The 27,621-nt window shown below is 46.0% G+C and overlaps 1 protein-coding gene across 3 annotated transcripts in view; it reads left to right on the plus strand.

Moving 5' to 3' along the window:
- The window catches only part of LOC147526280 (kinesin-like protein KIF2A), a 102,371-nt gene extending 76,595 nt beyond the window's left edge, over positions 1 to 25,776 (plus strand). For all 3 annotated transcript variants that reach the window (XM_086630246.1, XM_086630247.1, XM_086630248.1), the window contains 3 exons: positions 2,057 to 2,158; positions 4,556 to 4,691; positions 25,437 to 25,776. In XM_086630246.1, coding sequence (XP_086486372.1) covers positions 2,057 to 2,158; positions 4,556 to 4,691; positions 25,437 to 25,522 — 324 coding nt within the window. In that variant the 3' untranslated portion in view covers positions 25,523 to 25,776. The remainder of the gene's footprint in view (positions 1 to 2,056; positions 2,159 to 4,555; positions 4,692 to 25,436) is intronic.
- The last annotated feature ends 1,845 nt before the right edge of the window (positions 25,777 to 27,621 follow it).

The raw sequence follows: 27,621 nt of genomic DNA on the forward strand, positions 1-27,621 counted from the left end.
CAGGAGCTCCTTGTTCATCCATGCAGGCCTCCTGGTGTTCCTACCTGACTTTCTCTTTGTTGAGATGCACCGCTCCTGAGCTTGGAGGAGGTGATCCTTGAATATTAACCAGCTTTCTTGTGCCCCTCTTCGCTCCAGGGCCTCATCCCATTGTACTCTAGCGAGGAGATCCCTGAAGAGGCCAAAGTCTGCTCTCCTGAAATCCAGGGTAGTGAGCCTGCTATGCACCCTCCTTGCTTCTTCTCTAATTATCTTGAATTCTACCATTTCATGATCGCTGAAGCCAAGGCTGTCCTTGAGCATCACGTTCCCCACCAGTCCTTCATTGTTGGTGAGAACAAGGTCCAGCGTAGCACCTCTCCTTGTTGGTTCCTCTACCACTTGGAGAAGGAAGTTATCATCCATGCATTCCAGGAACCTCCTGGATTACCTATGCCCTGCTGTGTTGTCCTTCCAACAGATATCAGGATGGTTGAAGTCCCCCATGAGGACCAGAGCTCGTGAACGTGAGGCAGCTCCTATCTGTCTGTAGAGGGCCTCATCCATCCAGTCCTCCTGGTCAGGTGGTCTGTAGCAGACCCCAACTACTACGTCCCCTGTCCCTTCTCTGCCTTTAATCCTAACCCATAAGCTCTCAGTCGGGACCTCATTTGTCCCCAGGTGCAGCTCCATGCACTCTAGCTGGTCCTTGACATAGAGGGCAAATCCTCCTCCTCTTCTCCCCTGCCTATCCTTCCTAAAGAGCCTATACCCTTCTATTCTGACACTCCAGTCATAAGATTCATCCCACCACGTCTCCGTGATGCCAATAAGATCATATCCCGACAGGCGCGCACACACCTCTATCTCCTCTTACTTATTCCCCATGCTGCGCGCATTGACATAAAGGCATTTAAGTTGAGCCCGAGATGAATCTGACTTCCTGGCTGGAGTGGCTGGAATTCCCTTCTTCTGTTCTACAGGTTATTATCCATGCAGTCCAGGAACTACAGTTATTATTCATGCAGTCCTGGAACCTCCTGGATTGCCTATGCCCTGCTGTGTTGTCCCTCCACAGATATCGGGGTGGTTGAAGTCCCCCAGGAGGACCAGGGCTCGTGAGCGTGAGGCTGCTCCTATCTGTCTGTAGAGGGCCTCATCCACTCAGTCTTCCTGGTCAGGTGGCCTGTAGCAGACCCTCACTACTATGTCCCCTGTCCCTGCCCTCCCTTTAATCCTGACCCATAAGCTTTTTTGATACTTTAGATACTTTTTTTACATAGTTTAGATTTTTCACTTTGCATTTATTCCACTTTCTTTTCCAAATGTTTAATTTAATTTTGATTTCCTGAAATGTATGGAATGTAATTGCTGTTCTCTTTTTTGAAAATTAATGATTGTATATTGTGGTATGCACAACAAAGAGCCCTAATGGAAACTAAGTTTTCTGTAGGTGTTAAAACCTACTAGAAGTTAATATTCTTCCCTTGTGACTTCCTCCTCCCACTACTTTAACTTGGGTTTTTTTAGAATCATAGAGTCATTAAGATTGGAAAGGACCTCTAAGATCATCAAGTCCAACTGTCAACCCAATGCCACCATGCCCACTAAAACATTTCCTGAAGTGCTACATCTTCACGTTTTTTGAACACTTCCAGGCATGGTCACTCCACCACTTCCCTGGGCATATTGTTCCAATGTTTCACCACTCTTTTAGTAGAGAATTTTTTCCTAATATCCTATCTAAATCTCCCCTGGCGCAACTTGAGGCTGTTTCCTCTCATCCTATCAATATTCCTTTTCATGTGGAATATTCTGTTTTCCCGTATTCACTAGGATTAGTGGCTGGAAATTTTTAATGAATATGAATTAAATTTAACTCTCTGAACATTTTGAATTTATTGCACTCTCCACTTGTTTCTGGAGATTTTCTTGTTAGAAGTATTAAGTTCTATTTTTTACAAGTTCTGCTTTCTGCGTATTTCTTTTCATGTTCTGTGATGGGATGGATCATATTCAATATATTTCTTGTAGCCACAGTTCTTTCCAGACTAACAAGCTTAACTATTGTTTTTAGGAAGAGGAAGTTTCTCCACAGTTGCTTACTTTCCATGAAGCTGTGTCACAAATGGTAGAAATGGAAGAGCAATTAGTAGAAGACCACAGGGCTGTCTTCCAGGTAAAAGATGGAGCTCTACTTCGTTTTATCCTAATCCAGATATTCAGGTTTTCCCAATGAAAGTGCATACTCTTGAAGATGTAGGATATCATCTGGTCATTCCGCTGCTGTCAGAGATTTCTAAATTGTTTTATTATGCGAAGCCCATTGTAGCAAACAAATAGGAAGAGATGTTTAGATCTCATAACCATTAATCTTTGTCTCCACGATGAAAGAGAAGCATATTTTTCTACCATCCTAGAAAATTAGTAAAATTTTCCTTTTCTTCTCAACAAACATTCCTAAATAGACTGCATTCATTATAAGAAAAGTTGCTATTTTCTTTTTACTATTTTAACTATACTATATTTTCTGTGTTAGTTCTTTTCCAGCATTAATGACTTTTTTCTAGTTGCAGGAAGTTTACTGAGATTGGTCTTGCAATTTTCAATTTCACTGTCTAATCTATGCCAATATTCCTATGCCAAAGCTGGCAATTAATAATAATATCTCTATATAGTAATGTCTCTATCAGCACCATTTCTGTTTGGTCATCTTCTAAGATACTGCAGTACTCTCTCCAAGTATCTCCTCTAAATATCCTTCTGTGACATCTTCCTCTGAGATACTGAGATCCAGAAGAAACAAATGTATTTCTAACTGCCTGTTTGCTTCCTTTTTACAGATACATAAAGGTTTTCACTCGCTATTAGTCAGGGTCTTTGGAAGGAATACTGCCCGCACAGTGTAATGCTGGTCAGCGCCATGGAGCTTTTTACATTCACAAAATAAATTGTAATAATAAGTATGAGTTACTAGCTTTCAGAAGGAAATCTGAGTTGCTTCTCTTCATAACCTTAGAGTCTTTAGGCAGGCTGTCCATTTGGTGCATCTGCTGCATGAAAACAGCAAAACATTAAACCTGTAGGGAATACACACATCTCCTCAATTGAGGTATCTAACTTAGTGGAACATTGATGTGTGTTCGTGTAATACAGTAGGATGCTAAATAACACATTTTACAACAGATGTAGATATTTAGTTATTACAAAACATTAGCCCTGAAGTAAAACATGCAGAAGTGTGAAAGTGTTATACCATATGCCGTAGCTGTGTCCTAATGCTTGTGACTTCTGGAGAGACAAGCTGCATTAGTTTAAGATATTACTGCCTCTGTGTGCCCATCTGGCCTTATGCTGGAGATTACTGCTCCTCATAGCAGTCACTAGAAGGAAATGTGTCTGAGCCTCAGCTCCCTTCATTCGCAGCATGGCTTGTTAGTTTATGCCGTGGGTGGAGATGGGCTGCACCAATACAAAATCTACAAGCTGTAACACGCAGAAGTTGTCTTCTGTCAGCTTTCTCCTGGAAGCTGTTGATTCTGGGACACAAAGCATCCTATCCTAACAAAAATGTTTAAAATAGATCAACTGAATGAATCGTACTCTAGAGGTGTTGGTCTTCCTTTGTTTCTTGGATATACGAGTTCACATTAGATGAGATGAATCTTATCCCAATGTGAGCTCCATCTGTCCTGAAAGCCAACAAAACATACATAGGGTTTGGACTATGCTTTCAATATTACTTGGACTACTGAGCACAGAGGTGTCGTGGTTTAGGACTTAATTTAGTCCTAATAAGGAAAGACTTAATTTAGTATTTCAGGCCCAGCATGCCTAGAACTGTCAGCTGCTTGCTTTTTTAAAAAAATCAAAGCATTTCCAATGGGATCAGTTCTCCTGATCACAGCTTTGCATAATTCTGTAAACTTTAAGCTCCTGGTTGCATTCTTCTTTGCTGCAAGACTTTTTTTTTTTTTCCCCCTTTTTTTTTTGTAATATTCAAAGTGCAAAGATGTTGTAAGAGCTGTTTTAACCAACTTTTACAGTACTCTTATCTGTCTAGGGAGTTAGCTCATGCAACAGAGGGCTTAAAATAGCTCTTCTTTTATATAGCTTCTCTCAAAACTGGTTTTGAGTACGGACAGAATTATCTTGGCTCCTTGACTGTAGTAATGACACTGTGACTATAGTCAGTGGCAACCAGCCCATACTTAAAATTGAAGCCTGTCTTCAAAGTTTGATACCTGCCTAAGGGGACATAACCATGACATAAATTTCTGAGTTTCTTAGCTTTAGAACCACCTAATGTTCTGAATTTAAAGAGAACTGAGGTAGCTGGAGTTTATCTGTTGCTGGTATGACCACTGGAGTTAAGAAACTATGTAGAAAACATACAATTTTGCTGAATTAGGAATAAAGATTCATTTTAGGATTGAAATCTGTTATAGTGAGGTGACTAGACAGTAAAAGTGTGGTCATCTTGAGAAAAAGAGTAATTAATTCAGCTCTTTGTCTTGAAACTTGTCTTGAAACTTTGCTAATGTATTTAGTTGGGTTTTTCTTAACTTTTATCTAGGAATCTATTAAATGGCTGGAAGATGAAAAAACTCTTCTTGAGATGACAGAAGAAGTAGACTATGATGTGGATTCTTACGCTACCCAACTTGAAGTAATTCTAGAGAAAAAAATTGATATTCTGGCCGAACTTAGAGGTAGATTGCTTTTAATCACTTTTGTGTGCATTTTCATATGCCATGGAGACTTGCAGTAATAATGAGGAGAAAAAAAAAAGTGTAGTTATGTTTTGGGGTCTTTTTTCACCTTATGCTGTCCTGTAATGTTCTGTGGAAGGAACATTTATTCTGCTGCCTAAGAACAAGTTCATATCTATGTTCAGTTCATTCTAGTTTAAAAGAAAAGTCTCTGCTTTATCTCCAGGAAGTATAAACTTGATCCTGCACCTTTGTTTGGGTTTTTTTTCCTTTGTTCCAAAACAATAAAGGAAGGAAAAAGAAAATCAAAAAGAACTATATGAAAAAAGAAGGTAATTCAATGAGGAAAAAGTAGTAGGAACTCCCAGTTCCTGCTCTGTTGCACTCTGTAGTGTAGCAGGGAGCCTGCTGTTGTTTTTCAGTTTGTGCTTAAAGAGTGGTGTCGACCTCCGAGTAGCTTGGCTGTTAGCCTACTTTTTTCCTCAGCAGCTTTTCTGTCGAAATTTTATTTTAGTTTCTGTATCTATTTAGATTCCAGCAGACATGCTATACTGGTAAAAATTCAAGGGTGAGTTGTTTGGGTTTTTTTAATCTATGTTAGAAAACTTCTTATAAGATAAAAACTTACTTTTTACTCAGTGTGAGTACCTGCTGTAAGTTAGAAGAATACATCAAGCAAATCAGATGCGGCCTGCTTGCCTTGTAAAGCATATATTAGCAGCAGTATACTTTAGCAAAGAATTAGCTGTACATTCCTTTGCTTCTTATGGATGATGGCTTACTCTTCAGGAAAAGACAATTTGAGACACCAGCAGTGAAAAAACAGTTTATGTGACTCCCTCTTCTTCCAAAACTTATTAGATACTGATTTTGAAACAAGATACTGGAGATAAAGGATATCTAAGAGATCCTTACATCTCTACAGGAAGCATAAAACATGTATAGCTTTACAGGAGGGAAGAACTGTTAAATAATAAGTGGAGGCCAGTGACGAGTGGTATTCCTTGGCGGTCCATATTTGGATCAGTATTACTAAACATCTTTGTTAAGGACATGGACAGTGGGATCGAGTGCACTCTCAGCAAGTTTGTGGATGACACCAAGATGTGCAGTGTGGCTCATAATCTAGAGGGAAGGAATGACATCCAGACGGACCTTGACAGGCTTGAGAGGTGGGCCTGTGTGAACCTCATGAAGTTCAACAAGGCCAAGTGCAAGGTCCTGCACATGGGTCGGGGCAATCCCAAGCACAAGTACAGGCTGGGCGGAGAATGGATTGAGAGCAGCCCTAAAGGAGAAGGACTTGGGGGTGTTGGTGGATGAAAAACTAAATATGAGCCGGCAATGTGCATTTGCAGCCCAGAAAGCCAACCGCATCCTGGGCTGCATCCAAAGAAGCATGGCCAACAGATCAAGGGAGGTGATTGGAGGAGAGGTGCTAGGCTGGACCTTGTTATCATCAACAAGGAGAGACTGGTGGAGAAAGTGAGGCTCAAGGACAGCCTTGGCTGTAGTGACCATGAAATGGTGGAGTTCAAGATCCTTAGGGCAGTTAGGAGGGCGCTCAGCAAGCGCACTACCCTGGATGACAGGAGAGCAGACTTTGGCCTCTTCAAGGATCTGCTTGGTAGAGTACGATGGGATGGAGCCCCAGAGGGAAGAGGGGCCCAAGACAGCTGGATAATATTCAAGGATCGCCTCCTCCAAGCTCAGGAGCAGTGCATCCCAACGAAGAGGAAGTCAGGCAGGAACACCAGGAGGCCTGAATGACTGAAAAAGAAGCTCCTGGACCAACTCAAGCACAAAAAGAAGGCCTATAGAGGGTGGAAGCAAGGACAGGTAGCCTGGGAAGAATACAGAGAAATTGTCCGAGCAACCAGAGATCAGGTTAGGAAAGCTAAAGCCCTGATAGAGTTGAATCTGGCCAGGGACATCAAGGGCAACAAGAAAAACTTCTATAGATATGTCAGTGATAAAAGGAGGACTAGGGAGAATATGGGCCCTTTCCAGAAGGAAACGGGAGACCTGGCTACCTGGGATATGGAGAAGGCTGACGTACTCAACGACTTTTTGCCTCAGTCTTCATTGGCATGATTTCCAGCCGCACTGCCCAAGTCAGAGAAGGCAAAGGAATGGACTGGGAGAATGAAGCATTGCCCACTGTAGGAGAAGATCAGGTATGAGACCATCTGAGGAACCTGAAGGTGTACAAGTCCATGAGACCTGATGAGATGCATCTGCGGGTCCTGAGGGAACTGGCAGATGAAGTTGCTAAGCCACTATCCATCATATTTGAGAAGTCATGTCAGTCTGGTGAAGTTCTCACTGACTGGAAAAGGGGAAACATAGCCTCCATCTTTAAAAAGGGGGAAAAGGAAGACCCAGGGAACTACAGGCCAGTCAGTCTCACCTCCGTGCCTGGCAAGATCATGGAGAAGATCCTCCTGGCAACTATGCTAAGGCATATAGAAAATAAGGGGGTGATTGGTGACAGCCAACATGGCTTCGCTAAGGGCAAATCCTGCCTGACTAATTTGGTGGCCTTTTACAATGGTGATACAATATTGGTGGATAAGGGAAGAGCAACTGACATCATCTACTTGGAATTTTGTGAAGCATTTGACACTGTCCTGCATGACATCCTTGTCTCTAAACTGGAGAGACACGGATTTGATGGATGGACCACTCAGTGGAGAAGGAATCGTCTGGATGGTCGCACTCAAAGAGTTGCGGTTAACATCTCGATGTCCAAATGGAGACTGGTGATGCGTGGCATTCCTCAGGGGTCAGTACTGGGGCCGATGCTTTTTAACATCTTTGTTGGTGACATGGACAGTGGGATCAAGTGCACCCTCAGCAAGTTTGCAGATGACACCAAGCTGTGTGGTGTTGTGGACACGCTGGAAGGAAGGGATGCCATCCAGAGGGACCTTGGCAGGCTGGAGAGATGGGCCTGTGAGAACCTCATGAAGTTCAACAAGGCTAAGTGCAAGGTCCTGCACATGGTTCAGGGTAATTCCAAGCACAGACAGGGTGGAGAATGGAATGAGAGCAGCCCTGAGGAGAAGGACTTGGGGATGCTGGTTGATGAGAAGCTCAACATGAGCTGGCAATGTGCACTTGCAGCCCAGAAAGCCAAGCATATCCTGGTGTTGTGGTTTAGGCCAGCCAGCAACTAAATGCCACACAGCCGCGTGCTCACCCTCCCCCACCCCCAGGGGATGGGGAAGAGAATTAAAGGGGAAAAGGGAAAGAGACCCGTGGGTTGAGATAAGAACAATTTAATACTACTACTCCTAATATATGAATATATACATATATGTACAATGAGAAATATATACAAACAAGTGATGCACAGTGTAATTGCTCACCACCCCTTGACCAAGGCCCATCCCATCCCAGACTAACGATCCGGAAACAGATAAGTCCTGGCACCACAATCCTGGATGAGCGAGAGGCCCGAATAGAGCGAGACGGAGAGAGCACTCTGAGAGTCCAAGAGTGAGAGCTCCCAGAAGAGCCAAGGCCCTTCTTTCTGGTTAACTCTCATTTTTATACTGGGCATGATGCTGCATGATATGGAATACTCCATTGGCCAGTGTGGCCCTCAATCCTAAGTCTAAGTTCAAATCATAAGGGGAGTTGTGGACCCTTTGTCCCAGCTCTGCTCTCCTCCAGCCTGTTGTGCTCCTGCACACTGGCAAGAACATGGGAAGTGGAAAAGTCCTTGAGGCCTCAGTGCCAACTATAAACATCAGTGTGTCATCAATGTTCTTCTCATAATGAGTCCCAGATTAAAACCAAAACAGAGCTCTTCTAGGACAAGGGGCAATGGCTTTAAACTGAAAGAGGGGAGATTTAGATTAGATATAAGGAAGAAATTTTTTACATTGAGGGTAGTGAAACATTGGAACAGGTTGCCCAGAGAAGTTGTGGATGCCTTATCCCTGGAGGTGTTCAAGGCCAGGTTGGATGAGGCTTTGAGCCACCTGATCTAGTGGAAGGTGTCCCATTCTATGATTCTATGAAAAGTTGGGAGTAGAATTTACTCTGCTGGGTTTTAGAATGTATAGAAGTGACTAATTGTACATTAAATACAATTTTGTATGTGTCTAAGGATGGTTTGGAAGCTGCTTGAAAGGAAAAGGAAGTATGTGGTGTGTATCTCCCTATACTCTGTAAGTTAGAAGCAGATTTTAAGTGTGAACAGGTTACATACTGGGAATGGAATCATAGAATGGTTTGGGTTGGAAGGGACCTTAAAGATCATCTACTTCTAACCCCCCTGCCATGGGCAGGGACACCTTCCACTAGACAAGTGAATTGAATAGAATAGTACAGTTGCAGCTGGAAGAGACCTACAATGATCATCTAGTCCAACTGCCTGATCAATTCAGGGCTGACCAAAAGTTAAAGCCTGACATTAAGGGCATTGTCCAAATGCCTCTTAAACACTGACAGGCACGGGGTATCAACCACCTCTCCAGGAAACCTGTTCCAGTGTTTGACCACCCTCTTCGTAAAGAAATGCTTCCTCATGTCAACTCTGAACCTCTCCTGATGCAGCTTTGAACCATTCCCACATGTCCTGTCACTGGATACCAGGGAGAAGAGCTCAGCACCTCCCTCCCTGCTTCCCCTCCTCAGGAAGCTGCAGAGAGCAGTGAGGTAGCCCCTCAGCCTCCTTTTCTCCAGACTAGACAAACCCAGAGTCCTTAGCTACTCCTCATAGGACATGCCTTTCACCATCTTTGTTGCCCTCCTCTGGACATATTTGAGTACCTGAACGTCCTTCTTAAATTGTGGGGCCCAGAACTGCACATAGTACTCAAGGCAAGGCCACACCAATGCTAAATACAGCGGGATAATCACCTCTCTTGACCAGCTGGTTATACTGTGTTTGATGCACCCCAGGATGTGGTTTGCCTTCTTGGCTGCCAGGGCACACTGCTGACTCATAGTGAGCCTGCTGTCGACCAGCACCCCCAGATCCCTTTCTGCAGAGCTGCTCTCCAGCCACTCGTCTCCCAGTTTATACTTGTGCCTGGTGTTACTCCGTCCCAGGTGCAGAATCCAGCATTTTTTCTTGTTAAATTTCATGCCACTGATGATTGCCCAATGCTCCAATCTATCTAGATCCCTCTGCGAGGCCTCTTGTCCTTCGAGAGTGTCAACAGCACCTCCCAGTTGGGTATCATCAGCAAATTTGCTAATGGTGCATTCAACTCCTGCATCCAGATCATTGATTGTGGAGAAACCTTTTGGCTGCTGCAGCATCCTGTGAAAGTTCTTTCCCTATGCAGGCTAACTAAGAAACACCTGTAGCTCGTTACACTGGGAAAGTTACCTTGAAACAGGTGCTGTAGCATTCAGCCAATCACTCTGGGAGATGGATGGTCAAGTGACCAATAGCCTTGACCCATCTAGCAAATCATGTGACTCCTGACTATTTAAGGCAGGGCGTTTACTCCTAAGGGTGAGGCATTTCCTCTTGAGCCTTGGAGGAGTGTGGGCCTTTCTTAGAGTAGAGCCTAAAGCCTTTGCATTAGAACATTGGTCTGCTTGGAGCTGCCTGAAGCCTTCCAGCTGCGACAACTGGTGACCCCGATGTGATCCAGCCACAACTAAGATCTGAAGGTACGTGCTTCCGTACACGGGGCTCCAAGGGATGAACTGCAAATTAGAATGATGGGACAAAGCTCCACAAAAGAAAGCATGATGTTTTCCATTCTCAAACCTGCAATGGCAGTCGCAGGGGCTAAAATAAGTGATGAAGCTCTCTGTGAGCTGTTAGATTGGGTGGCAGAGCATGAATGCCTGACCGACCTCAACACCCCCTTTAGCTCAGAAGCGTGGAAGCAGCTGGGGGATAAGCTAATCTATGAAACAGTATTTGGATGAAAGAACCTGACTGGTCTGCTACGTATTTGGGGAACTGTATATGATGTAATGCAGACATGGACGGTAGAAAGGAAGGACAAAGTATTGCCAGATTCTGATGAATCCACAAGTGAAGTTTCTGAAGGGGACGATGAATTATCTGAAAGGGGACTGACCACGGGTAGTGCACCAGTTGTGCCCCCGCTGTCCTCAGATATGGAGAAAGTTGTGGGGACTGCACAGAAGCTTTACCCCTCCCTGCGAGATTATGTCCAACCCAAGTGTCCTCCTTGTGATTTTTTGCGGGAATACTCCTCCGGACAAGACAAAGCATCGGAGCGTCCCCCACCCTTCGCCCCAACAGCCTCCCCTTCTTCTGCATCTCAACCGGCTACTTCAGCCATTACAGCAGAACATGTTCTTCCTACTGCTCCGCCATTGGCCCCTCAACCAGACCAGGCACCACAAGGACAGTTCCCGGGCATGGCACCCTGGTTTACCGCGACTTCATGTCCTGCAGCATCACCCATAGCACCCGGCTATCTGCCACGGGCACAAATGGAGCAACCCCGAACAACGCATTTCATAATACAGCAGGTTATGGCAGGCTTGCAAGGAATGTCGCAACAACTAACGGCATTGATGGAAATGTTGCGGCAGGTTACTGCTGCCGAATCTGTACCGGGACAACCTGGACTGGCCGTGCCAACCGGCCCAGCAACGACCCCGGAAGTGGCGCCAAGTATGCCACTGACAACAGCAGTGGCACCTTCACAGACAGTGGTGCCGACACAAGTTTCTGCAACCCAGACTGCATCTCCATGGACTGTTCCACAACCGGCCACAGCCTCCGCCTTTACACGACCTGTTGGCCCAGCGTCTGCATCCTGTCAGAAGCCATTGGACACACCCCTGCCTGATAATGTTTCATCACTGCAGGAAGCCGTGGCGACAGTCAGACAACAACAAACATGGCCAGCCCACAACCGTCCCTGGACACTTCCCGAATGCAAGGTGACTGTGCGTCCAAAAAATTCAAAACGGTTCTGGGAAGAAGTCAAGAGGCGGGCTCTGGAGGCTGGCGACTGGGATCTAATAGAAAAAGTTGGGTTGCCTGAAAAGGGGTCTGAGCAGATTGTTCAGGGAAGTAATGAACGAACAGAGGATCTTATCCAAGCCTTCCCAGTACAAAAGGCGCTTCCTAACTCAGGTCAAATTGACAAACATGAAACCATTGCCTGGAAGGTAGTCCAAGACCTGCAAACCAAGGTAGCACAATACGGCTTAGACTCTCCTCAGGTCATGCAGATCATGAGGATATTAAATACTGACCTACTCTCCCCATTCGACATTAAACATCTAGGTCAGGTATTATTTCAACCAGTACAATATACAGTCTTTGAGGCCAATTGGAGAAGAATGGCTGAGAGAGCTGCAGCTGGAAATATGCAATTACCCCCAACTGACCCCAGATACGGAGCTCCAGCAGATGCTCTACTGGGAGCCAATGCTTTCGCTGACCCTGATTTTCAAGCTACATGGCACCCCCAAGTTCTTGAGCAAGCCCAAAAGATCGGTGTGGGAGCTCTATTAAAGGGCATAGATATGGCTGCCCCAAAAACACAGTACGTGAAGATTTATCAGGGGCAGAAAGAACACTTTTTATCTTTTGTAGAGAAAGTTGCTGCAGCCCTTGAAAAACAGGTCAAAGATGAAAACCTGAGACAACTACTATGTAAGCAGCTGGCAAAAGACAATGCCAATGAAGAATGTAGAAAAATCATGAATTCCATGCCAGGGGAGCCTACACTAACAGAAATGATCGAAGCATGCTCTAAGCTAGAATCTGAAAGCTATAAGTCTGCTCTGGCCACAATTCTACGGCCTAGTCAACCCAAAAATGCTGACCCGGAACTGAAAAGACAACCTAAGAGGGACAATAGACAAAGACAGACGAGACAAAGAAGAAACAAGGATAACAGGAGACCTGCTCGCTGCATAAGATGCGATAAGCCAGGCCATTCTGCGAGATATTGTGAATTGTTATACCATGCCAATGGCCGACCCCTGACACGTTCGGGAAACTTCCCCAGGAGCGCAATGGGGATGTGCGCTCAGACAGAAATGTTTCCCCAGAGCATGATACCAACCCAGGTTTACTCAGCCAGCTTTCAGCCAGCACAAAGGGATCAGCCGGGGTGGATGTATGCACCGCAACAACAGTCGTCTTAGAATCCTGTCGGGTCTATAAGGTTCCCTTGGATGCGTTTGGGCCTCTAGGACATGGGCTGAGTGCATTATTGGTGGGCAGATCTAGTACCACCATTCAAGGGATCTTTGTTCGCCCAGGAGTTATTGACGCTGACTTCACAGGACAAATTTGTGCGATGATTTCCACGCCCACCCCCCCATCACAATACCGGAAAAGACTCGGATCGCTCAACTTGTACCCTTCAAATCAAGTGTCCCTAAGGCAAAACGACAGAGTCGTGAAGGTGGTGGTTTTGGTTCCACAGGACTTCCGCAAGTTTACTGGACTGCGGATATCTCCAGCCAAAAGCCACAGATGACTTGCACCTTAATATTGCCAGATGCCCAGCCGTCCAGGATTCAGCTCCGAGGTTTGATTGACACAGGGGCTGATGTGACAATCGTCTCCTTCTCCGCATGGCCTCCTACATGGCCTTTAGCCCCCGCGGGGTCAGCCATTGCAGGACTGGGAGGAACCACACAGAGTTATCGAAGCGAACGACCTGTGGTGGTAAAGAACGCAGAGGGTCAAACAGCTACAATTCGGCCCTATGTCACTACAGCTCCACTCAACCTCTGGGGGCGGGATGTCTTGGCGGCCTGGGGAGTACGTATCGGGACAAATTTTTGATGGGGGCCACTGTACTGAAGGGCGCACAATATCCTACGTTGCCTTTGCGATGGTTAGCAAACAAACCCATCTGGCAACCCCAGTGGCCCCTACCAAAAGAAAAATTAGTCGCCCTTCATCAACTAGTTAAGGAACAATTACAACAGGGACACCTTGAACCTTCTACCAGTCCCTGGAATACGCCTGTCTTTGTAATTAAGAAGAAATCAGGAAAATGGAGATTGCTACAAGATCTCCGAAAAATCAATGCAGTAATGGAAAGCATGGGGGCATTGCAGCCTGGTATGCCCTCACCCACCATGATTCCAGCAGGGTGGGAAATCTTGATCATTGATTTGAAGGACTGTTTTTTCACGATCCCCTTACATCCTAATGACAAACCAAAATTTGCCTTTACTGTACCTGCGGTTAACAACGCTGAACCTGCAAAGAGATATCAATGGAAGGTCCTACCTCAGGGCATGAAGAACAGCCCGACTATCTGTCAATGGTACGTTGCTCAAGCTTTGTCCGGAATCCGTAAGCAGTTCCCTGAAGCATACTGCTACCATTACATGGATGATATCCTGGTAGCAGCATCCACCCAGGACGAGCTGCTGAAGATACAGCCTCGGCTACTCGCTGCTCTGCATTCTTATGGATTGCAAGTGGCTCCGGAGAAAGTTCAACAGCATCCTCCTTGGAGATATTTAGGAGTCAAAATTTTGGACCAAACTATACAACACCAAGAGGTGCAATTCTCGAGTTCTATTAAGACCTTGAATGACGCTCAGAAACTGTTGGGCGTCATCAATTGGTTACGTCCCTATCTAGGGCTAACCACGGCGCAACTTGCGCCGCTCTTCAATATTTTAAAGGGGGACCCTGAGTTGAATTCACCTCGAAAACTGACTCCTGAAGCGCGACGGGCACTAGAGGAGGTTCAACAGGCCATTTCTGCTCGTCAGGTTTACCGAATAGATCCCTCCGTTGATATTACCGTTTTTATTACCACTCCAGATTCTCATCCAACAGGTATCATTGGCCAATGGAACAAACAGTGGTCTGACCCCTTGCATATTCTGGAATGGGTCTTTTTGCCGCACCAACCAAAAAAGACAGCATCTACGTTATTTGAATTAATTGCTTGTCTGATAATCAAATGCCGTCAGCGCTGTCTACAATTGGTGGCAGCAGATCCTGCAATAATTGTTCTGCCAGTACAGCAGGAATACTTTGAGTGGAGCCTTACTAACAGTGCTCCTCTCCAAAGTGCGCTGGAAAATTTCTCAGGACAAATTGCATACCATCTGCCTAGCCATAAATTGCTGCAATTGGCAAGATCGACAAGCTTTACCTTGCGGCCAAAAAATAGCCGAGTGCCAGTACAAGGACCCACCGTCTTCACTGATGGGTCTGGGAAAACTGGGAAAGCTATTGTTACCTGGAAGGAGGAATCTGAGTGGCAGGTGCTGGAAGGCCATGAGTCAGGCTCAGCCCAGTTGGTTGAACTGAGGGCTGTTGCCATGGCCTTTCAACGGTTCTCGCAGGTACCTTTGAATTTGGTCACCGATTCTGCTTATGTGGCTGATATAACGCAACGCTTAGATTGTTCACTTCTGAAAGAAGTGAACAATGCGGCTCTGTTTTCTCTGTTAAAAACCTTATGGTGTGCAATTCAAGATCGAGTTCACCCATATTACATCCTGCATACCCATAGTCATACTAATTTGCCAGGCTTTATAACGGAAGGCAATGCCAGGGCTGACATGCTAGCTAACCCCGCATGGGTAGCACCTCAGCCCGATAAGATCGCACAAGCCAAGGCATCGCATAATTTCTTCCATCAAAGCGCACATACCCTGCAGAAACAGTTCCACTTAACGCCCACTGAGGCTCGGGACATTGTCAGCGCTTGCGCTGACTGCCACGGACTTGCGGCACCTCTGCCATCGGGGGTAAACCCCAGAGGCCTAAAGGCCCTGCAGCTTTGGCAGACGGATGTAACGCATGTTCCTGAATTTGGCAGGTTTAAGTATGTGCACGTGTCTATTGACACTTTCTCCTCAGCTATGTGGGCAACTGCTCATACTGGGGAGAAAAGTCGCGATGCCATTGCCCATTGGAAACTCGCTTTTGCGGTCTTGGGCGTGCCTTCTTCTATAAAAACCGATAATGGCCCGGCCTATGTCTCACAGAAGACGCGGCAGTTTTTACAACTATGGGGTGTAAATCATACCTTGGGTATTCCGCATTCTCCTACTGGCCAAGCCATTGTTGAACGCGCTCATGGCACCTTGAAGCGTGTTTTAGAAAAACAAAAAGGGGGAATGCATGGAGAAACCCCACAGAGTCGCCTAGAAAAAGCGTTATACACAATTAACCATCTTACGGTGCCATCAAATTCAAATAATCCCATTATTTTGAATCACTTTCTTTCGTTGCAGTCTTCAGGCGAGACGCACCTGCCCCGAGCAAAAGTCTGGATACGGGACCTACTCACTAAGACGTGGGAAGGCCCATGTGAGCTTATTGCTTGGGGTCGTGGGTATGCTTGCGTTTCCACAGATACTGGGATACGATGGCTACCCGCAAGATGCGTCTGCCCTGACCTGCAACATCAGAAACAGAACAGGCAACATCCGAACGATGGCCAGAATGGAGATCATCCATCAAATGACCCTTCTAATGGAAATAATGACATCGGCCATCAACCTGTTCCTTCCACGAGTAGAGACTAAATTTCAAGTCTCTGTCGGAGTCAGAATGTTAGAATTAATAACTAAATGTATGACTGGTTTGCTAGATGTATCTCCCATGGTATTGCTGAAAAATCTCCCTGCTTGATTTAAACTAATCTTAAAACAAAAAGGGGGAATTGTGGAGAAACCTTTTGGCTGCTGCAGCATCCTGTGAAGGTTCTTTCCCTATGCAGGCTAACTAAGAAACACCTGTAGCTCGTTACACTGGGAAAGTTACCTTGAAACAGGTGCTGTAGCATTCAGCCAATCACTCTGGGAGATGGATGGTCAAGTGACCAATAGCCTTGACCCATCTAGCAAATCATGTGACTCCTGACTATTTAAGGCAGGGCGTTTACTCCTAAGGGTGAGGCATTTCCTCCTGAGCCTTGGAGGAGTGTGGGCCTTCCTTAGAGTAAGCCTGAAGCCTTCGCATTAGAGCATTGGTCTACTTAGAGCCACCTGAAGCCTTCCAGCTGCGACAACTGCTCATTATTCAGATGGTTGTAAATCACCTCCAGCACAGCTAACTCCCTCGGGTACTGGATACCTCTTTCCATGGTGCTCCACTTGCCTGGGTGACATGTCATATCATCCTTGAAGGGGTACCTTTCCTTTACGCTTGACAGAAGTCGCCTCCAGAGGCTGAGGATTTTTTTTTTTTTTCCAATTGCATTGTCGATGTCCTTTTCCCTGGACAAGGATCTCAGCTGCCTGGCTTTCCTACCATCTAGTTCCAGGCCATCAGCTCCATTATCCCAGCATCGGAGCAGCCAGGTGACAATGTTTACGTTTTGAAGGCGGCTGAAATCCTTTCACATATTTCACAGCTCACCTTGGGATAGAGATCAGAAAATCAGTCTCATGTGTGGGCTCTGCCTCTTCCTGTTCTTGTGATGGCCCTGGTTCATCTTCATCCCTTACTAAGTGAACTGTTTTTTATGCATTTTTTCTTCTGTACAGGGGCAACTGATACCAGAACAGGGGGGTTCTCTGGTTCAGCTGCAGTGTCTGTCATTTTGTCATCAGATCCAGGGACCTCCTCTCCCCTTTGAGAGTGCTGAAGAGTGTTAGACAAGGCAGCTCGGTAGGCGTGGGCCCAGCCTCAGCACATTGCACTGATCTGGGTCTCCCAGGGATCGCCAGGGTGACAGCATAGTTTTTCCAAACATTCTATCAGTTTTTCAGGATTCTGCACTTGTTCAGAGGTGAAGTTCCGAAACACTGGAGGTACCAACTGTCTTAGGCCTTTGCCCCTGCTCTCCCACACGCCCTGCCACTCATAACTATGTGGCCTCAGGGCGGATCTCTCTGGGATATCGTTAAATACTCATTTAACTCCAATCAAAACCCGAAACACCTTCAGGACACAGAGCATTGAGACCACGCTGGCTAGGACACTCCCAGAGTATTCAAAATCCTCAAAGGCCGTTGTAATCAGCCGGAATGAGAAGGGCGGGGTGCAGAACGGGGGGAGGGGAAAGGGACCCTCTCCTGCCTTCCCCAGGGACTGGGCGCGGTTACCGGCAAATTGCGAGAGGTGGCGCCCGAGACACGGGCACGATGCCAACGCCACGTACACGGACCAGCCCAGCTGCGTGGCCAGCGCCGCGATCGTGTCATAAAGCGATATGAGACAGGACAGCACAATGAGAGCCCGGCCCCCTCTGCCCGCGGTGATGAACAGCCCCGCAGGGAATACATCGGAATACAAGAAGGACATAGAGCTACTGGAATGAGTCCAGAGGAGGGCCACGAAGATGATCAGAGGGCTGGAGCACCTCTGCTATGAAAATAGGCTGAGAGAGTTGGGGCTGTTCAGCCTGGAGAAGAGAAGGCTCCGGGGTGATCTTATAGCAGCTTTCCAGTACCTAAAGGGGGCCTACAGGAAAGCTGGAGAGGGACTTTTTACAAGGGTGTGTAGTGATAGGACAAGGGGCAATGGATTTAAACTGAAAGAGGGCAGATTTAGGTTAGATATAAGAAAGAAATTTTTCACTCTGAGGGTGGTGAGGCAGTGGAACAGGTTGCCCAGAGAAGTTGTGGATGCCCCATCCCTGGCAGTGTTCAAGGCCAGGTTGGATGAGGCTTTGGGCAACCTGGTGTAGTGGAGGGTTTCCCTGCCCATGGCAGGGGAGTTAGAACTAGATGATCTTTAAGGTCCCTTCCAACCCTAACCGTTCTATGATAAACCAAGCACACTCAACCAGCTAGTTATGCTGCGCTTGATGCGCCCTGGGACATGGTTGGTCCTTTGGGCTGCCAGGGCACACTGCTGACTCATATTCAACTTGCCATCAATCCAACTGCCCAGATCTCTTTCTGCGGGGCTGCTCTCCAACCTCTCATCCCCCAGTTTGTATCTATAACCAGGATTACTCCATCCCAGATGCAGAATTTGGCACTTGCTCTTCTTAAATTTCATATGATTGGTGATTGCCCAGCTCTCTAGTCTATCCAGATCTCTCTATAAGGCCTCTGTACCCTCGAGGAAGTCCACAGCTCCTCTTAGTTTAGTATTGTCGGCAAAGTTACTTAATGTACATTTGATTCCTGCATCCAGATCATTTATAAAAACATTGAGGAGCACTTTCCCTAAAATTGAGCCCTGAGGAACCCCACTGGTGATTGGCTGCCAGCCTGATGTAACCCCATTTACTAGATCTCTTGATCCCAACCCGTCAGCCAATTGCTCACCCAATGTATTATGGACTTGTCTAGTTGTGTGCTGGACATCTTGTCCAGAAGGACACTGTGAGAGTATCAAAAGCTTTGCTAAAATCAAAAAAAACCCCACATCTACTGGCTTCCCTTGGTCAACTAGATGGGTGGCCTTGTCATAAAAGGAAATTAAGTTAGTTAAGTAGGACTTTAACCTTGTGAACCCATGCTGGCTATGACCAATGACTGAATTGTCTCTCAAGTGCTTTTCAATAACTCCCAGAATAATCTTCTCCATAATTTTGTCAGGCAGTGAAGCAAGACTGACAGACCTGTAATTACCAGGGTCTTCCTTCTTACCCTTCTTGAAAATTGGGACAATATTTGCCACCTTCCACTTGACTGGGACCTCTCCAGACTCCCAAGACCATTGAAAAATAGTGGAGAGAGGTCCCATGATGACATCAGCCAGCTCTTTCAGTCCCCTGGGATGAATCCCATCAGGCCCCATAGACTTATGTGCATCCAGCTGGAGCAGCAAGTCTTGAACAAGTTCAGGGTCAGCTGGGAGTTTATCATCTCCCCAATCATGGTCTTCCAACACAGGGCTCTAGGGGTCCCAGGACCCATCGTCGGTGTTGAAGACAGAGGTAAAGAAGGCATTAAATGTCTTTGCTTTGTCTACATCCCTATTTGTGAGGTGACTGACCTCATCAAGCAATGGACCAATGTTATCTCTGATCCTCCTTTTGCTGTTAACATATTTTTAAAAGCCCTTTTTGTTGTCCTTCACAGTGCTGGCCAGTTCAAACTCTAATCGAGCTTTGGCCACACAAATTATCTCCCTACAGTGGCAAACAGCATCTCTATAGTCCTCCTGTGTCACCTGTCCTTGCTTCCAATGTCCATATGCTTTCCTTTTCCACCTAGAGTTCTAGAAGATCCCTGCTCAGCCAAGACAGTCTTCTGCCCTGCTTGCTTGACTTGCAACATTTTGGAATTGCCTGCTCCTGTGCTCTTAAAAGATGGCTCTTAAAAAGTGACCAGCATTCATGGACCCTAATACCTTCAAAAGCAGATTCCCAGGGGACCTTACTAACTAGAAACATAGAATCATAAAATCAGAATCATTTAGGTTTGAAAAGACCCTTAAGATCATTGAGTCAACCGTAAACCTAACACTGTCAAGTCCACCACTAAACCATGTCCCCAAGCACCACATATACACATCTTCTAAATACCTCCAGGGACGGTGACTCAACCACTTCTCTGGGCAGCCTGGTCCAATGCTTGACAACCCTTTCAGTGAAGAATTTTTTCTTCATATTCAATCTAAACATCCCCTGGTGCAACTTGAGGCCATTTCCTCTCGTCCTATCACTTGCTACTTAGGATAAGAGATGGACATCCATCTCGCTACAACCTCCTGTCAGGTAGTTGTAGAGAGTGGTAAAGTCTCCCCTCAGCCTCCTTTTCTCCAGGCTAAACAATCCCGGTTCCCTCACCTGCTCCTCATAAGACTTGTGCTCTAGACCCTTCATCAGCTTCTTAGCCCTTCTTTGGACACGCTCCAGCACCTCAATGTCTTTCTTGTAGTGAGGGGCCCAAAACCAAACACAGTATTTGAGGCGTGGCCTCACCAGTGCTGAATACAGGGGGACGATCACTTCCCTAGTCCTGCTGGCCACACTACTTCTGATGCAATCCAGGATGCTACTGGCCTTCTTGGCCACCTGGGCACACTGCTGGCTCATATTCAGCCAGCCGTCCACCAACACGCTCAGGTCCTTTTCTGCCAGGCAACTTTCCAGCCACTCTTCCCCAAGCCTGGAGCGTTGCATAGGGTTGTGGTGACCCAAGTGCAGGACCCAGCACTTGGCCTTGTTGAACCTCATACAGTTGGCCTCAGCCCATCGATCCAGCCTGTCCAGAGCCCTCTGTAGAGCCTTTCTACCCTCAAGCAGATCAACACTCCCACCCAACTTGATGTCATCTGCAGACTTACTGAGGGTGCGCTCGATCCTCTCATCCAGATCATTGATAAAGATATTAAACAGAACTGGCCCCAATACTGAGCCCTGGGGAACACCACTTGTGACCAACCATCAACTGGATTTAACTCCATTTGCCACAACTCTTTGGGCCTGGCCATCCAGCCAGTTTTTTACCCAGTGAAGAGTACGCCTGTCCAAGCCATGAGCAGCCAGTTTCACCAGGAGAATGCTGTGGGAAATGGTGTCAAAGGCTTTATTAAAGTCTAGGTAAACAACATTCACAGCCTTTCCTTCATCCACTGAGTCAACTAGCTCCTTCAGCAGCCTGAAGTCTGCTCTCCCCATATCCAGGGACAAAGTTTCTCTGGCAGGTTTTTTCCTATCATCTCCAATGATTTGAAACTCAACTGCTTCGTGGTCACTGTGACCAAGACAGTCACCAATCACCACCAGAGTTCTTCTCTGTGGTTTGATGAAAACTTATTGTAACTTGAAAATCATCAAGTTGTGATTTATATTTACCTCATTGTCTTGTATCAATAAAATATATTGCTGCTTCTCTCTTACAAGTTAAGTGCATCACTCCATCTGTGACAAATTGACGTAGTTGGCAGGATGGCAAGTAGTATCACCGATTATTTACGGAGGCATGGAGTGAACCCAAGTCCCAACTTCTCAGAAAAGTGGGCTCCTGACATTTGGCATAATTAGGAAGCCATTGAAGAGCACCTAAAATAACTAGGGGCCACACAAAGGATGGAAAGGGGAAAGGAGTTATCTGCAAGATGCTAGGTACCTGTTTAAAAGCTGTATATCAAGAAAGGGAGAATAGAAATAGAAAGGAGAAGGACCTAGAGAAAGAAATAGAAGGTAGAAAAGCAACTGAGCTGTTACTGTCTTTAAAAACTGAACAGCTGCAGAAACAGTTACAGGAAGAAAAGGAGAAAAGACAAAAGTTGGGAGAAAAGGTCAAGATGATGCTTCTGCAGGGTCCCCGCGCCCCTGACTTCCTACAGATTAGGAAACTAATAGTATCTCTTTAAGATTGGGATGGAGACATCTGGGGTGATTCTGATCCCCACAAATCCTCCTGAATATGAAGCCACATCCATTGTTAAAACAGAAGGAACTGTGGGACCTTGGAGTGGTCATCCACAGCATACTACATGAACCATCCCCTGGGATCTCTTTCAATTGACAAATTTGCAAGAGAGATTGTGATGGTTTGATGGGGGGGGGAGGGGGGTTCTGGTGGCAGGAGAGGGGATTTGCTCCCTGTGACCTCCTGGTTCTGGCCACCAGATTGGACTCCCATCCCCCTCGGGATTTGAGCCAATCAGTGCCTCTGCGAATTGCCCTATTTAAGCTGGGACAAAGGAACCGGAAAAGGTGTGCCTTTGCCCAGGAGCGAGGAGAGGGGAGGAGGGTGCTGTCCCGGCTCCCGGCCGGGCGGCGGCCCGTGCCAGGCCGGTGCCACCCGCTGAGGATGGCCGCGACAGAGCCGCTTGGGGAACTCGGGGAGAGCCCCGCTCCCAGGGTGCCCACCGGGCCGAGTTCACCCAGAGAGGACTGAGATCTGAGAGAAACGGCTACACAGACACCAGGTCAGTGAAGATGGAACGGGACAAGGTGTGCCGGAGCTGAGTTTCCCCTGCAACCGGTGGCGAGACGTTGAAACACCTGTAGCTCGTTACACTGGGAAAGTTACCTTGAAACAGGTGCTGTAGCATTCAGCCAATCACTCTGGGAGATGGATGGTCAAGTGACCAATAGCCTTGACCCATCTAGCAAATCATGTGACTCCTGACTATTTAAGGCAGGGTGTTTACTCCTAAGGGTGAGGCATTTCCTCCTGAGCCTTGGAGGAGTGTGGGTCTTCCTTAGAGTAGAGCCTAAAGCCTTTGCATTGGAACATTGGTCTGCTTGGAGCCGCCTGAAGCCTTCCAGCTGCGGCAATTGATAAATATATTGAACAGAACTGGCCCTAGAATTGAACTCTGAGGGACACCACTGGTGACTGGTTGCCAGCCAGATGTAGCCCCATTCACTATAATCCTTTGAGTCCTGCCATTCAGCCAGTTCTTCACCAAGTGCACCGTGTACCTGCTCATCATCTCTCAGTGCTGGAGAAGGTTATGGAGCAGATCATCTTGAGTGCCATCACGCAGCATGTACAGGACAACCAGGTGATCAGGCTGAGTCAACATGGGTTTATGAAAGGCAGGTCCTGCTTGACTAATCTGATCTCCTTCCATGACAAGATGACCCACTTAGTGAATGAGGGAAAGGCTGTGAATGTTGTTTACCTAGACTTTAGTAAAGCCTTTGACACCGTTTCCCACAGCATTCTCCTGGCGAAACTGGTTGTTCATGGCTTGGACAGGCGTACTCTTCGACAGATAAAAAAACTGGTTAGATATGCAGGCCCAAAGAGTGATGGTGAATGGAGTTAAATCCAGTTGATGGCTGGTCACAAGTGGTGTTCCCCAGGGCTCAGTATTGGGGCCAGTTCTGTTTAATATCTTTATCAATGATCTGGGCAAGGGGATCGAGCTAACCCTCAGTAAGTCTGCAGATGACATCAAGTTGGGTGGGAGTGTTGATCTGCTTGAGGGTAGGAAGGCTCTACAGAGGGCTCTGGACAGGCTGGATCGATGGGCTGAGGTCAATTGTATGAGGTTCAACAAGGCTGAGTCAGGTCCTGCACTTGGGTCACCACAACCCCATGCAACGCTCCAGGCTTGGGGAAGAGTGGCTGGAAAGTTGCCTGGCAGAAAAGGACCTGGGGGTTTGGTGGATGGCTGGCTGAATATGAGCCAGCAGTGTGCCCAGGTGGCCAAGAAGGCCAGTAGCATCCTGGCTTGTATCAGAAATAGTGTGGCCAGCAGGACTAGGGAAGTGATCGTCCCCCTGTATTCAGCACTGGTGAGGCCACACCTCAAATACTGTGTTCAGTTTTGCACCCCTCGCTACAAGAAAGACATTGAGGTGCTGGAGCGTGTCCAAAGAAGGGCTATGAAGCTGGTGAAGGGTTGTTATGGTTTATAGAGGACAAGTCTTATGAGGAGCAACTGAGGGAACTGGGGTTGTTTAGCCTGGAGAAAAGGAGGCTGAGGAGAGACCTTATCACTCTCTACAACTACTTGAAAGGAGGTTGTAGTGAGGTGGGTGTCGGCCTCTTTTGTCAAGTACCAAGTGATAGGACGAGAGGAAATTGCCTGAAGTTGTGCCAGGGGAGGTTTAGATTGGATATTATGAAAAATTCTTCACTGAAAGGGTTGTCATGCATTGGACCAGGCTGCCCAGAGAAGTGGTTGAGTCACCATCCCTGGAGGTATTTAAAAGACGTGTAGATGTGGCACTTCCAGATATGGTTTAGTGGTGAACTTGGCAGTGGTTTAGGTTAATAGTTGGACTCGATGATCTTAAGGGTCTTTTCCAATCTAAACGATTCTATTCTGCGATCTCACAGTTGGACAACTTGCCCAGAAAGATGCTGTGAGGGACAGTACCAAAAGCCTTACTAAAATCCAGAAAAACCACATCCACCACCATCCCTTCATCCACTAGGCAGGTGACCTTATCACAGAAGGATATCAAATTAGTTAAACAGGACTTTCCCTTTGTGAACCCATGTTGACTGTGCCTGATGATTGCATTGTCCTTGAAATGCCTTTCAATAGTAGCCAGTATGATCTTCTCCACAATTTTTCCAGGAACCAAGGTTAGACTAACAAGTCTGCAGTTTCCAGGGTCTTCCCTCACGTTCTTCTTAAAAATTGGAATAACACTGACTAGCTTCCAGTTAGCAGTGACCTCCCTAGACTCCCAAGATCTTCATTAGATGATTGAGAGGGGTCCTGCCATAATATCCACTAGCTCCTTCAGTACTCTGGGATAAATCCCATCAGGCCCCATGGACTTGTGAACATTCAGCTGATACAGTTGGTCCTTTACAATTTCAGTGTCCATAAATAGAAAGTCACTGTTCCCATACTCGTGGTCCTCTGACTCAGGGGACTGGACAGTCCAAGGTCTGTCAGTATTATTAAAGACAGGCAAAAGAAGCATTGAATGCTTCTGTTTTTTCTTCATCCCTATTAGTCTGATGACCATCATCAACAAGTATCAGTCCAATGTTTTCTTTAGACCTCCTCTTGATATTAACATACTTTAAAAAGCCCTTCTTGTTGTCTGACACAACACTGGACAGTTTCAACTCTGAGCTTTGGCCTTTCATGTCTTCTCCCTGCATATATGAACCACAGCTCTGTAATCTTCCTGTGAAGCCTGACCTTGCTTCCAGAGATTGTACAATTTCTTTTTCCTCTTGAGACACACAATGCAATTGTGCAGTTTCCAAACCTATCCTGCCTAGAGACAGGGGTAGCATCTAAGAAGGGACTAAGCTGCTAAGAAACTTGTTTGTATGGTGAGTATTGAATTTAAGCTTATCTCAGTCCTCTTGGTAGTTTGTAGCATCAGCTATTTTTGTGGAGGAATGTTCTTTGTTATGCCTTAGGGCCAGGATGTGGAGCATCAGGGCTTAGTTTCAAGACCCGTGTTGAGCACAGGTGCATTAGTACTCATTCTCTCTTTTTCATTAAAGATAAAGTGAAATCTTTCCGGGCAGCTCTACAAGAGGAAGAACAGGCCAGTAAACAGATCAACCCGAAAATACCACGTGCCCTTTGAAACGGGCCTTTGCTGCTAAAGGAATCCATGAACTCGTACTGCTGTAGCACACATTTGTTGCAAAAGCCAGTGGCTGTAAGAACTCAACTACTTGAAAGTGTAAAAACGTGAGAAACGTCTATGGCAATGTCCTGTTTCTTATTCACCTGAAAGACATTTTCAGTTTTGTGTGAAATGTTTCTATGATGCCTACAAAATGCTTCTAGACCAAACAGTACAGCTACGCAGGGGTCAGATCTGTGAAGCACTTTGTTTAAAATATTTCCTTTATTCAAATTGTGAATTCTATGTTTGAAAATATTTGCCACATTTTCAACAATGAAGTAAAACTGCAGCCATTAAACAGTCACAGTATTTCCTTTTAACTATGTTCAGTTTTGTTACAAAGACCAGCTGTGCAGTTTTAAATTGTGTTTGCATGCATGCACACCTCACCAGTAGTTTTACGTAACTTGTCTTCTACAGACAGCTGTGCTTACCTCTTCCTTGATCTTCCAAAGCTGTGCCTTGATGAAGGCTACTTAACCCTAAACATCCTCTTTCTGAAGCGCAGTCTTAATAAACAACATTTCTTATTTGTCAATATAAAATACTTTTAGTGTGTGTACATTTTTAATGCATTTTGAGACTTTATTTTTTTGGAGGCTAGTGCATTTCACAGCATTCCTTTGAACAGAAACTGCAAGAGCTATTAGAGTGGCCAAACAGCTGGACATTCCATCCTCCTTGTAAAAAATCTGGAATCTAGATTTATTTGAATTCCATAAAGAATAGTTATAGAATTCTAACATGTTCTCTGTATTAAAAAAAACCACCACACAACAAAAATCCAAAAAATATAAATTAGTTGATGTATAATAAAGGATAATGTTTAAGTACTGAGAAAAGTTCAATCTTAGAATAATGCAGATATACAGTATGTGGTATAGTCTGATAATGCTGTCCAAATAAAGGTATGATCTGACCTCTGCATATGGATAGGCTAACTGTCAAAATTCAGGGATCTGGCTAAAGAAATTCATATTGGCCTTTCACATACTGTTAAAATTTGGCTTTTGATGCATGACAAGCTTACATGTACATTAACTGTAGTTTGCAGATAGTTTAAGTAGCTCTGATGCTTTAAAAAAATAGCCAATACCTATTGTTCCCTTTGTACAGTGCCAGCAGCTGAAAAGTGAGGTGAAATTGCATCATTGAGGATGTCGTGGGTTATGTTGAACCGCCCCACACACAGCCGGTCACTCCCCCTCCCCCACCCCCAGGAATGAGGGAGAGAATTAAAGGATAAACGTGAAACCCGTGGGTTGAGATAAGAGTGATTTAATACAGATGATTTAATACAATGTAGGTGCTCACCACCCCTCGTATGCGAAGCCCGTCTCGTCCCGAAAACTGCAAATCCCGGACGAACGCGAGGCCCCGAAATAGAGAGGGGCAGAGAGGGAGAGAAAGAGAGAGAGAGAAAGAAAAAAAAACAGCAGAGCAACAGCGCAGCAAGCGCAAAAGAGCAAAAGTGCAAAAAGAGCAAAAGCGCAAAAAAGCCCTTCTTCCCAGCTGACCCTCGCTTTTATACTGGGCATGACGCTGCATGATATGGAATACTAATTGGCCAGTTTGGCCCTCAGTCTTAAGTTCCACACAAATGACAAGGGGAATCGTGTCCCCCTTGTCCCAGCTATGCTCCCCCCTTATCCTGCCGTGTTTCTGTACTCCGCACACTGAAAAGTCCTTGGAGTTTCACTTCCAACCACAAACATCAGCTTGCTATCAACATTCTTCTCAGAGTGAGCCTCTGAGTGAAACCAAAACAGGGAGCTCTTCTGGCTGTTAAAAAAAAAACTCTGTCCCAGCTAAAACTGGGACAGTATCCACCCCTTATTCCATACCATGCACATCATGCTCAAACCTTACATATATACTATTCCCTTAGCCATGGGTCATCCCTCCAAAATGTGTCTTCATCTATTACAGCAGTCTCTCAGGGCAGGAAAGATGACGTGGAATTCGCTCAGTCGGTAGAACGGATGACATGTAGTCTTTGTTGCGTGTGGCGCCTGGAGCTCGTAGTTGGTGTATCCGGCCGCTGTCATTCCAAA

The sequence above is a fragment of the Tauraco erythrolophus genome, chromosome W (assembly GCF_009769465.1).
Source record: "Tauraco erythrolophus isolate bTauEry1 chromosome W, bTauEry1.pri, whole genome shotgun sequence".
NCBI lineage: Eukaryota > Metazoa > Chordata > Aves > Musophagiformes > Musophagidae > Tauraco > Tauraco erythrolophus.